Here is a 12514-nt window from a genome sequence, read left to right on the forward strand (position 1 = left end):
GATAAAGTAGGTGAGATAACCTAGAGAGAGTGGGAAAATTTAGGGAAAATTAGTTTTAGGCGAAATTCGACTGTGATCTATGGATCTAAGGTGTAAGATGAGATGAAAAACAGTTTAGAACTAGAAATTTAAATTCATATCTTGAATCAAAACCAAAATGCAATGCTAATCACCATTTAATTCACCTCCATGGGCATGTACATTTCACCCATGCCTTGGCGTTTTGCAATCATTCAAGAAGATGTTCAAATAATGATGAAGAAACTTCCGATTGTGATCCTTGAATCAAGAACTGTCAACTTTAGAGGCAGATCCTCTGTCCTTCCCTGCAAAACTCGTTGGGGGAGAGTTTCCTCGGTAGTTTTTACCTTCATCCCGACCTCAATTAAATAATCCAACTATATGGATAATAGAGGGCGAAAGGACAAACTTGCCCTCAAAATTTGCGTGCAATCAAACGATTGAATCTCATGATATCACAGTTTTAAAATTCCTTAATCTCAACCCTTTGATTGCTTTTTTCTATCTTCCACGTTGGCGCCAGCTAAGTGAGGAAGGTTCTTCCTGATTCACCATACACTATTTCCTTGTTTTCTCCGCCCTCGAATCACGTGATGCCACGTCTCTGGGTGTTGAAAAATAAAAAAATCATTACCATTAAGAGAGAGATTGAATGTACCTTTTGAACAGCCAAGAGAGTGCCTCGTCGCTCCGCATCAGCGCTGCCTCATTTTTTTAATAAAAAAGAATGAGACTTTAATTATAATAAATGCACACGTTTATCGATTAACTGTGCACATTTATTGCATGAAAAAGAACAGATAGAGAGAGGAATCCTCTCCTTGAACAACCCGTGCCAAGTAAGAGTGTTAATTCGTGATGATTGCATAGTTATGGCATTGCGACTTGCGATGCCATGTTTCCATATTTTTCAGGCGGGATGATGTGGAATTCACTAAATGTTGCTAAAATAATTTTTAAATGCAAATTGAATCGTAAGAATAAATCATTTTAACTCTAAAAATTATATATTTGCTGAATATTGGTCAAACAATTATAAAAAACGTGGAAAAGTTCCAGAAAAATTAGTAAAGGCCTTAACAGCCTAAAGCCAAATATTTTATGCCCTGAGAGAAATAAATATTCAATGCAGTAAGGTCAAGATTTCATGTAAAAATAATAAAAAAATAAAAAAACAAATCATGAAACCATAGCGCAAGCTATTTATGTCCATTTGGTTATGATATATGTATGTAATATCCATCAATTTTATATTAGAAATTTCAAGTTATCACTTACTCAACCTCTTACTTCTTAATTACTTCTAGTATTTACAAAAATATATAAATATAATCTGATATTGTACCGTTCTCTTATTCACCTAACATTCTATCTACTTACTAATTATTCCTTCTTATATTCACTATCTTAAGTATTATTATTCTTTCTCGTTTAATATAACTCAACTATTAAATTCACGTGTAAAGGCCAGTTCCTGTGGAGATGACCTTGCTCTAACTATAAATCTGAGTGAGTTTTATTTCTTTTATCAAATTTATTTTATTCATGCAAATCAAGAATACCACGACATTAAAAATTAATACACAATTTGCCTTCATAACGATCTGTATAATTTGATGTCCGTCGTGATTATCCATAAAATAGGATAATTGGAAATACACACTTAAATACTACTGATCACCCTATTATGATATAATAAAAAATAATATGTCATTGCATGGATTTCTGTACTTTGTTATAAACATCGCACGAGAATAATAATGAACTTAAACATGACATGATATTTTGATCCGCTCAATGACCACACAATATCCATCATCATTGTCTTCTTCATACAATGGCACATCTAGAGACATACAATATATGATGGATATGGTGTCATAATTGATTCCTTATGATAGATATTAAGTGGCCGTCAAGCCAATCACGCCAACATTTGTTCATACAATGGTAGATCTCAAATACTTATTCATTATTATTCCCATGTGATATTTATGATGAAGTCCATGAATACATGCAAGGACCTAATGAATTATGATAGGGATCATACTACAAAAATAAATAATTTAAAATTTTTATTCTAAATATTTATATGAAATGGATAGTTAAGACGGATATTGAATTATCCAAATAGAATAGCATTGTCTAATCTTACTTATATGATAAGGATGGTTGACCCTATGGCCGTTAATTTTGAGGGACTAAGAACAAATAATTAGTGTTCTTTAGATAAGGAGTTCATTTAATTGATACATATGAATACTTGAATGGTATTGTACCTAAACGCTAATCAGGCTAATTGATATATAAGAAAGCTGGTTTTATCATGGGCTTCAGATGGGTATGGCTCAAAGCTTATTGGTCAATTTGTTTCTTTTAATCTTCACCCAATGGCCCACGAGGCATAGTTTAGCATTTATTTTACTTGCCTTTACCCCCTGCATTTCAGCTGAAACGTCTAGGGTGTAAATCACATTAAAAAATATTAACAATACAAACAATATCTATTCTAAAATTGTTCTCCATTTTGAATATCTGAAGACAGATTTCTTGTGCGTGTGGTCATAGGGCCTAGCAGTGTTTACCTCTCATGTATTGGACCGCATTCACCACATGCACTATTCCAACTCGTGGCATGCAGTTTTGTCTGCGATTTGCGCTACTGGCTTGGTGCTTGTGATTACCGCTACCCTTGTTGTCTGCCGCCTCTACATTGCCTCAAACATTTTTTTTCACAAATCATATATTTTTTTATTCCAATAACCTTTTGTCTTTCCAATAAAAGGTAAACACTATAATGCACTAAAATGTTTAAGGTTACATTCACTGTCTTATTCATGCATAATTCATTCTAAATTCGTGAAACTACTAAACTTTATATAATATGTGAGTTAATAGATGTAATGGGATTTATTCATCACAATTCAGTGTTTTAGACAACATATAATATGTCTCATAATTCAGTGTTTTAGGCAGCATATAACATGCATGGATTTGGATGTGTCAGAAGACGAGGGGGATGGATCCAGTCCTTTCGGTGTGAGCATGACATGCATGGTTCCTATTCGAACATTTGTCTCCTAATGACTCACACGTGGACAATCTAGCTCCGGCCCTTGATGGTCAACCTCAATATTTGCATTTTCTCCTTGGTCTATGGATTCATATCATACATAATAAATATTATCAAAATGCAACAAATTTTATACATAGATATTGGTAAATCCAACATCCACTTCCAATATCCAATATCGTAGATCAGTACTGTTGCAACCGATATTCGATGCCAACAGCCAGTATCAGGATATCGACTTTGGCAGATATCAGTTTTTCCCCTTGATACAACCGACCTGAAATCCATCCCAATGTCTGCACCCACTATCATCGTCAATGATGTGCAATGGTTATGCTTGAAAAAACTTGATCTGATCCATGATCAATTCCCATTTTTTACCCATTAAGATCTCAATAGTACACGGGGATGATGAAGACAAAGATGGCGATGAAGACGATGAGGATGATGACGATGATGATGTTAATGACGACGATGACAACCTCATCCGAGAGCCCTAATTAGCCCCAAGGGGTCTATCGTCATCCATGGACGACGATGACGAATTCCGTCATCCGTCCTAAGTTGGGGTTCAGATCTGGAGGGAAGTCGTGGCTGAAGTCTCTTAAATTAGTTTGCTGTTCTTAATCTTCATTCTGTTAAACTTTCTTCACACTCCGACGAGCTGACAAGCGCATCTTCGATCTTCCTCGGCCGCGGGGCCATGGACGATGCTTTCGCTAGATCGATCCCCGAGGTTTGATTATCACGTCATACCGTCTCGTAACACGATTCCGCCGGTTTACGCGATTCCTTTCGGTTGATTTTTCACTTTTTTTTCAGGTGCTGGGAGCCTTCGGCGTGGATCCAAGCAAAGGACTGAACGATGAGCAGGTAGGAATGTTGGTAATGCGTGATCGAATCGTCGCGGAAGGTCCTGGTTTCTTAATTTGCTGTCACTTTGATGCAGGTTGCTGAAAATGCGCGGATATATGGCGCTAACGGTATATTGTTAGCTTAGTTGCTTTGGTGGATCGTGAAGAATAATTCGATCCTTGTAGAACATGTGTTCGGTTATAGCCATCTTTTTCTCTCCATTAGCAACGAATTCTGTGACATATACGCAAATTAGGCCGACATGTTCCTGGTTTTTTTTGTCTATTAAGTGTTCTAATTATTTTCAGTGATGTTTCATGGTGGCGACATTGCTGTGTTTCGTCATCTCAAACGTTTAAACTTTTACGAGTCCATTTGGTGTGGGAATTTATATGTTGAAAAAAATCAATCTACCATCATCAAGTAGACCTTTGTTTATTATCAAATACCTCTGAAGTATCTAATAGATAAGGGTGTTCTTCTGGGTCTTTTTTTCAGCCTAAAAAAGTAACACCTCATATATAGTGCGATGAGAAAATTTATTGATCTTCCTTCTCTCTTCACGGCTGTATCAAACTCTCAAAGTGGATCAGACGTACTTCTCTTCAATTCTGCGAATCTTTGTCGGCCTATAAATTCTTCCTTTATGGAATCCGTTGTTGCATGCTAATTGTTCAAATCAATGATATTGAAGAATAATGTTTGAAAAAAAAATGATATCGAAGAGGAATATAAATCAAGAGAATCGGTAAGGTTAGATTTTGGTATGTGCAGTACTGTCCTCTTTTCCCAACATTTACCGTTTGACTGTAGTGGAAGCTGTTTTCTCGATGCTTACTTATCAACAAGCTGATTGCTTATCTTTTCTCTTTTTTTTATGCATGTTGGTGTCTCCATTGCAGTTCTACCCCAAGAAGGAAGTAAGTCGATTTTTTTTCTTCTAGTCAGTAATTTCCTTAGTCATTTATTCAAACACCACTTTTCTTCCATGAAATCGCTTTCTTACATTTTCACTTCGAAACTGTCTTTCAAATTTCCTGGGTCATCTATGTTCACACCTAGATCTGGCCACCATCCACTTCCTTGACCAAAGACAAGTCTGCCTTAAAGAGTTTATGTCCTTTCAGCTTTCAAATTATTGTGCGAGCTCTAGTTTAAATATCCATCACCCCGAATTGAAATCCCCTAGAGCGTCAAGGTACAATGTTGTGTGGCACTTTAAAAACCTCTGTTGTTTGCTATTCTCCTTCTTCCACTTCAGCCGCTACGACCTGTCCTGTTTGGGTTAAACAAAAGAACCTTAAACCTGGAATCTCGAATCATCTAGTTAAATATCTTCTTACAGTATGGGCCATAGAACTAAGTCACGTTTTTCTCATGTTAGAAATAGATGACTTAAAGAAGTACTTGAATAGGGTCACTTATTCCTTGTGTCCCGAGTACTTGAATGGGGCATCTCTTGATCTTCTTTTGTATTTCCTTGGTTGGTCCATATTAGATAAATCTTATCTTTTTTGGTTGAAAAAAGGCAAGGAAGTTCACCTGAGATCAGGGATCAACCTGATGCTATTAAAATAGATGAAGAATTGATGCAAACGGTGACCAAAACAGACCCCCTTCACCATCTTCCAAACCAGTTTGCCACAAGAGACTTTATGTCACGAAGAACATTTTCTGTTGAGGCCGTCCTCCCCTTAAACACCACCTCATTGCGATGCAGCCATATCATCCATCTCCGCGAAAAGCCTTCCCCATTTCATCTTTCTCCTGGATCTGCCTTCCTTGACTGAGATTCGGAAGAGCTCGTTAGAAGAAAAATCCACCCTGAGGATCTGGTGCAATGCCCATATCTCCTGCGGAAACTGGCATATAAAGAAGAGATGAGAACAGTCTTCCTTGCCTCTTTTGTGCATAAGGCATTCTTGTGAAGTGTCCAAGAACATTCTTTTCAGAGGGCTTGTGTTACTAGTTGCTGCCGCATCAGCATCCAACCAAAAAGACACACCTTTATGGGAACTCCCTGTTCCCACTGCAGGCCACATGCAGTAAGATTGTTGGATGCTTGAAATATGTGGACCTATTCTGGCCTTCATGACCCTGCCATACTACAGTGGTCTGGGGATGCTTGCACATAGGCCAGCAGGAACCTCTCCAACATTTCCACCAAACATCGGAATGTCCAGGCGAGAGAACATGGTAGCCCCCTCGTGCTGTTCCATGTGTACACACATTCGGTCGGCCCCATTTCCATATATTTGATGTGTACCTAAATTTATAATTTTTTTTCGATTTCTGTCCCCTGAAAGAGTTGCTCACCTCACATTTTTTGGTTTTCCATTGTTACTACCGTATTTTCTGTTGATTATTTGTTTCTTCATATTATTTTTTCCTCAACTAAAGATGCTTATTAGACATTGTTGTCTTTTTTTTCTATCCATCTCAAATGTTATTTTGATGTAGGCACTCCCTTCTGGAAATTAATTCTGAAGCAGTTCGATGATTTGCTTGTCAAGATTTTGATTGCTGCAGCCATAATTTCATTTATTTTGGCATTACTAGATGGGGAAACTGGATTGACAGCGTTTGTAGAACCTTGTGTAAGGACTCTTTGTTCTATCGTTTATCTCCAATGTATCACTTCAATTTGTGGACTTGTTTCTTTCTTTGATCGTCTTAGTTGACACACAGTTTTCATAGTTTTTACATTGGCAACATTTTGTCTGAGTTGAAATGGAGAACTCAGCGACATGTCTGAATATAACCCAAGGTTTATTTATTTTAGAAAAACAAATTATGAATCCTATAAACTCTGTTTTTAACTCACTTATTCAAAAATTTCCGTTGCTTTAGAACGGTTATGATTGTTTTCTGGAGTTCTTTAAACTTGGTTGGGAATTTGTCTTTTATCCCAGTGTTCGTTTGAGATGACGATCTTTGATTTTCTAGTTTTTTTCCTAGCCAAATTTCCAGCTTTTTTTAAGGAATAGCCATTTTTACGTTTTGACCCACGTTCTACCTTATTTTGACATTGGATAGGTTATCCTGATGATACTGGGAGCCAATGCAGCTGTGGGTGTTATTACAGAAACAAATGCTGAAAAAGCAATTGAGGTAATTTGTTTCCAACTTTAATTTTTTCCATTTTATTATACTAGTAAGATTGATTCCTTGTATTAGTCCCTCTTGTAGTTTTACACATGTTTTGATACAATTCCCATCCCTGGTAGGGGTATTTCTGCCATTAATGGAAGGATAGTTCTCCTTTGCATACATGTTATCCCTTCCCTTGCTATAACCCTCTCCTTTTGATGGTGTAGTACGTCTTACCTGTATGTCTTCAGCATCTACCTCTGGTTCATCATGACGATTTTACTGAGGGAACACTCTCTCTCCCTCTCTCCTCTCATTCTCTCTCTCTGGCTTTATCAGACTGTGTCGACAGACATAGAGTTTGGTTGCATTGTCACTTCTAGTCCTTTTTGTTTCTCTTCTGTGTGGAGCATTGGCCCCAGCAGAGTAGTTACAACCCTGAACCCGGAACTAGATTTGCGTTACTGTTGTTGGTGCTGCCTAATGCAGTGTCACTTGTTGTTGGTACCTAGAGGTTAGAAACTTCTATCCAGTGTAAAGATTTTGCTGCCCATGAATCTTCATGTCATCACATTCTGGTCATTCAACATTCAGTTTCCTGGATTTCTTCTTGAACTAGTGGTCCCGTCTGATGAGACATATGGGAAAAATGGTCCAGCTACTCAAATTTATCAATGTAGCTGATAGAGGACCACTACAGAAAATTATGAAGATATTTTCTGGCATGACTTGTCTCTTCCATTTGGTCATTCTCTCATGTTATCTTTCCACTGTTGATTTATTTGTGGTTTTGATCCAAAATACTTTACACATGGATTTATTTTGATTAATTTGTATCAATAACAAGAACGAATGTTGTGCTAAATTATATATCAGCTGCATTTTTGCGTTTTTTATTTTGTTCTAAACTTATTAAGTGTTCCTCAAAAAGCTTTTATTCCTAAACCTACCCTTTTTCTGTGGCATTCAGGAACTCCGGGCATATCAGGCTGATGTTGCAACTGTTCTCAGAAACGGTGAGCAGTTGACACTGATTGGCTTTGTGCTTAACATTTATAATTAACTGAGGAAGACCAAATTACCGTTGGGTAGTGGTCCTCTGTTTTATAATTTATGTGAGCGTCTATCTAACAACATGTATTAAAGAGGTGGTAACATAATTATGCAGTCATTGCTCCTGATCTTGAAGCAGACCAAAAATGCAACCCATTGGAAGGAATATCAAGTTTCAGATCACTAAAGAAATGTAGACTTGGTCTTTTCACCTGATGAACTGTGATTCATGACATAATTCGTTCTTTAGTCTCTACGATTTGATGGTTGTGGCCATTCAGCCATTGGTGCTCTCTTCGAATAATCCAACCATTGTTAGTGGACCACATGCCTGACAAAAGTTTCTTGAGCTGCTCTTTATGAACGGCAGTCCCTAATTGCTTGTATTAAATAAGGGAACACTTGGATACTAATATGTTCATCTTGTTTTAAATCATGGAAGAAAATTTGGTTTTAGTTGTAGCATTACAGTTATATCTCTTTTGGTTATAAGAAAAAAATATGGTCAGACTAAACTTGTCTACATTGGGCTGAATATCATCTAGATTGTCAATCAGGTGTAGAGCAGTCACAGAGGAGATGCAAGGAAAGGGTTACTTTCATCTCACGGTGATGCTGTTTAACACTCTCACATGTGGGTGATATTGGTATTAGTAAACCTGATCGAAGCATAACAATAGGTAAATTAGAATAATCAGAAAGTTACCTAAAGGAATATCTGTCTAGTTGAACTGGAGTTTATGGTAGAGAACTCAAGTGCTCCACCATGGTCGAAATGTTTTTATGGAAATTTTATTCGGATAATAATCAGTATCATTTATGGCAAGTTTGCAGGTTGCTTTTCAATTTTACCTGCTACAGGTCTCGTTCCTGGAGATATTGTAGAGGTTGGAGGTACCTGATTGTGATCCAAAATAAAGACAGTCTTTATCTTAGTATAATTTCAGTTTGGTCTTATGTCTTCACGTGTCATCTCTTTCAGTTGGGGACAAGATCCCTGCCGATATGAGAATGGTAGAGATGCTTAGCAGTCATCTACGTGTTGATCAAGCAATACTTACTGGTATGTATTACATTCATTTTATTTAGAAAAATGCGTAAGACATGGTTCAATAATATGAATGGTTTTGCTTTTTGGCATAGTGGTATAAAGTTTTGTTGGACTTCAGCGTTAAGATATCGCTCCCTACTTTATAATGGAGTCTTATGTAATTGTAATGGTCTACCTACCTGTTTAAGGCAGATAGAACGTGAATGAAAATGAGAGATTCTACTTATTTTCTAGGGTTCATTCCCTTTCTGCCAGGGCAGCGGGATCCTCCCATAGCCCTGGCTCCCCCTCTAACCTGCTCTGATACCATATTAAACTTTTGATGATCACAGAAGAGAGAGGAAGAGACAGAGCGACAGGAGGAGCCTGACAGCCTGGGATTTGGGGAAACCCTAGAAAATAAGTAAAATTGCTTAAATTTGTAGATTTACCATTATAATTTTAAATAAAAACTCCCTTATAAGGGAGACAATGACATGTTAAACCTCCAATCTAACAATCTTCAAAAGTCATACTGAAATAAAGAATGAGGACTATGATGAAGAACGTTCAAGTTAAAAAGAAACATTATAAAGAAAAAAAAGAAACATTATAAAGAGAAACATTATAAAGAGAATTCTCGGACCTCGTTTATATTGTATAGACAAAAAAGATACGCCAAAGTAAAATGTGAAATATGAAAGTATCCAGCAGTAAAAGTATAATATGCAATTTGCAAGGCCTGGAAACAATTCAGGAGCAGCTATTTTACAAAGGGATGCTCATTATTGCTTCAAATTATTTTTCTGTTTTCTATGACCCATGAATAAGAGGCAAGGTAGGAATCCGTGTCCAGATACCCTGAACAGTTTGGTTGTTTGAATACACCTAACTCGACTTACTGGTTAAACTCCGTTCAAAAATATCCTCTACAAAAAATCTAGTCATAATAAACTTGTTTTTTGTATTTATTCTCATAATGTATAGGGTTTAATGTGATCAACTCCATTTGCAAAGTTTTGATATCACTTTTTGATCTCTGAAAGTTGTTTTTTATATCATACATGCATGTGTTTTCGTGAAAAGGTGAAAGCTGCTCCGTTACAAAAGAACTTGAACGCACTCTGACGACCAATGCTGTCTACCAAGACAAAACAAATATCCTCTTCTCTGTAAGATGTCATCCCTTTTCATGTTCCTATCAAACCCTAGGTTGCTCTTATGATATCTGTCAACCAGCATCTGTTATCTCCATGTTTCTTGTATCCCTTTCCCTTTATTTTTTGTTTTAACCCATCGATGCATGTCGGCCACATAATATAGGTGGCCGAAACAGATTTATATTTTTTTATTTTGTTTGAGTGGGCCACACCCTTGTGGCAATATCTGTAAGTAGAATACTCACACCCTTCTGGCAATATTGACACGTGAGAATATGTGACTTAAGACGAGTGTGCCGGGCCCACTTAACTACATAGACCAGTATTGAAACCAGCCATCATTTGGGAATGAAGGGGCTTGTTTTTTGGTAAACTCTAATCATACCGCATGAGTCTGTCAGCGCTTGAGAGAGAAGCTTGTTACACTCAGGAGGGGTGGAGTTTGACAGTACCTCTGTTCTGATTATTCCTTTGAACATGATTTTTTATTTTAAATTCAATTATGGGAACATTAAACTATTCTACAGTTACTGTGAACTGGCCTAATCTCTGATTTCAGCTATTAAAATACTTAGAAAACAAATTAGTGAAGTAAAGCTAAGGTGAAGCTCCATCACATAAGCTAAAACAGTGCTAGAAAATCGTCACCTTTTCGTAATGCACAAGTTTTGAAGTACTTAATTCCATATGTCAGGTTGTACCCCTTCTCGGCCAGTCTTGACTTATAATTTTTTTATCTCACCTGTGATACGATCCTATTCCCCTAAAGGTACCTTTGGGATTTTAGCCTGCCAAGATATAGGGAAGATAGATGCAGACGTAGAGGGCTATCGGGAAGGAGAAAGATTCTTAGGGCAATGAGAAAAAGAAAACCAAAAGGAGTCATTCTATTTCTCTGATTAGGTGAGTATACACAGGTGCCGTTGTAACGGCTAGTTTCACATTTCCGATGATGTATCACGTGCACGTCACGTGATACGCTATAACATAGCCCATTAGAGGCATTTAGTCATTTGATGTTTTGGGATAGATTGCTTCCTTTCTCTTTAAATACATGTTGCCCTCCCTTTAGTAGGGAGTAAAGAATTATGTTTTTTTTGAAATAAAGTAAAGAATCATGGTAAGATTTGGAGATCACAGAAGCTAAGTGGGTGGACGTAACGTCAGACGTGACATGCCGGAGATCACTCAGGGGGAGTGCGGGCAGAGGACATTTGAGATGGGGAAGGTCCTCGCGGTGCTCTGGACGCTATGGCTGCACTGTAATGACGTGGTATTTGAGGGAAAGACTGTTGCTGGACTCGGTGCTATATGACGTGGAGAATTGTATATCCTACTGGCTCAATAAGAAGTAAAGGAGGGAAAAGAGGCAAGGCTGGACAAATATATTATTATTAATTTTGGGTGATCTTTCCTCTTTTCTTTCAATAAAAAAAATAATTATGGTAAGATTGGCCTTTTGGCGCACTGTCTCAGCCGCGTCCCCTTGACTGTCCAGCGATCCCCTACCCTCATGATTGTCTCACCGGGTTTTCTGCTGGCTTCCCTCCAATCAGACCCCTACCGCTGTCGATTGGTTCTCTTTTAGTCTTCGATGATCCTCACCTGCTACCGTTAACTCCTCACCATATCTTTCAGGCAGCTTGTCCCTGTTCGATCTCTGCCTCCTATCGACCCTTCCAATCACTCCCGTTCTACTCTATGACCCTGGGATTATCTACCCTGTATCTCCTCCATTCCCCTTCCTGATACGAGCCTTCTATTTTAGCATGAAACTAATCTGTTGCAAACTATTTATTTTCATGAAGCAGTGTTTTTTTAAAAGAATTTCATGAAGCAACGTTACAAGATCCCTTGTGTCATTTAGCTCAAGAGCAACGGTTTCTTCTTTCATGGTATTTTTAAAGAGGGATTATAAATTTCTTCTGTTGTGTTGGTAGAATGGAATCCTGTTGTACGCTAATTGAGAAATCTGATTTTTTTTTGAGGAAATTGGGAAAATCTGATGTGAGAGAGCCATGCTTAAAATTAAGTTGGTTAACCGTCTCATTTTTAAATTAAAAATTTCTAGAACCCTTGCCTTGGGCAGTGGGTATGTATTGGTCATCTAGATCAGCTATGTCATCATATCCTTGGTGGTTAGGTCTATGTTAGTTGTCATTGAGATCTCAAGTGATCCAATGATGGAAATGATGCTAGATTAACTTCTGTTCACTTTTCGTGGATTTGTTT

At 37.5% G+C, this 12514-nt stretch overlaps 1 protein-coding gene across 6 annotated transcripts in view; it reads left to right on the forward strand.

Annotated features, from left to right (window-relative positions):
- The first annotated feature begins 3700 nt into the window (after nucleotides 1-3700).
- Nucleotides 3701-12514, forward strand: part of ECA3 (endoplasmic reticulum-type calcium-transporting ATPase 3) — a 93717-nt gene continuing 84903 nt past the window's right edge. For 5 of the 6 annotated variants that reach the window (XR_013583661.1, XR_013583662.1, XR_013583663.1 and 2 more), the window contains exons 1-10: nucleotides 3701-3830; nucleotides 3917-3967; nucleotides 4044-4077; nucleotides 4852-4869; nucleotides 6410-6546; nucleotides 6986-7060; nucleotides 8010-8055; nucleotides 8927-8986; nucleotides 9075-9155; nucleotides 10209-10294. Coding sequence is in view for 2 of the 6 variants with exons in the window: in XM_078585796.1 (XP_078441922.1) it covers nucleotides 3798-3830; nucleotides 3917-3967; nucleotides 4044-4077; nucleotides 4852-4869; nucleotides 6410-6546; nucleotides 6986-7060; nucleotides 8010-8055; nucleotides 8927-8986; nucleotides 9075-9155; nucleotides 10209-10294 (621 nt within the window). In the remaining 4 variants the exon portion in view is untranslated. The remainder of the gene's footprint in view (nucleotides 3831-3916; nucleotides 3968-4043; nucleotides 4078-4851; nucleotides 4870-6409; nucleotides 6547-6985; nucleotides 7061-8009; nucleotides 8056-8926; nucleotides 8987-9074; nucleotides 9156-10208; nucleotides 10295-12514) is intronic. The other variant, XM_078585795.1, reaches the window with a different exon arrangement.

Source organism: Wolffia australiana, chromosome 14 (genome assembly GCF_029677425.1).
Source record: "Wolffia australiana isolate 7733 chromosome 14, ASM2967742v1".
In the NCBI taxonomy this organism is placed as follows: domain Eukaryota; kingdom Viridiplantae; phylum Streptophyta; class Magnoliopsida; order Alismatales; family Araceae; genus Wolffia; species Wolffia australiana.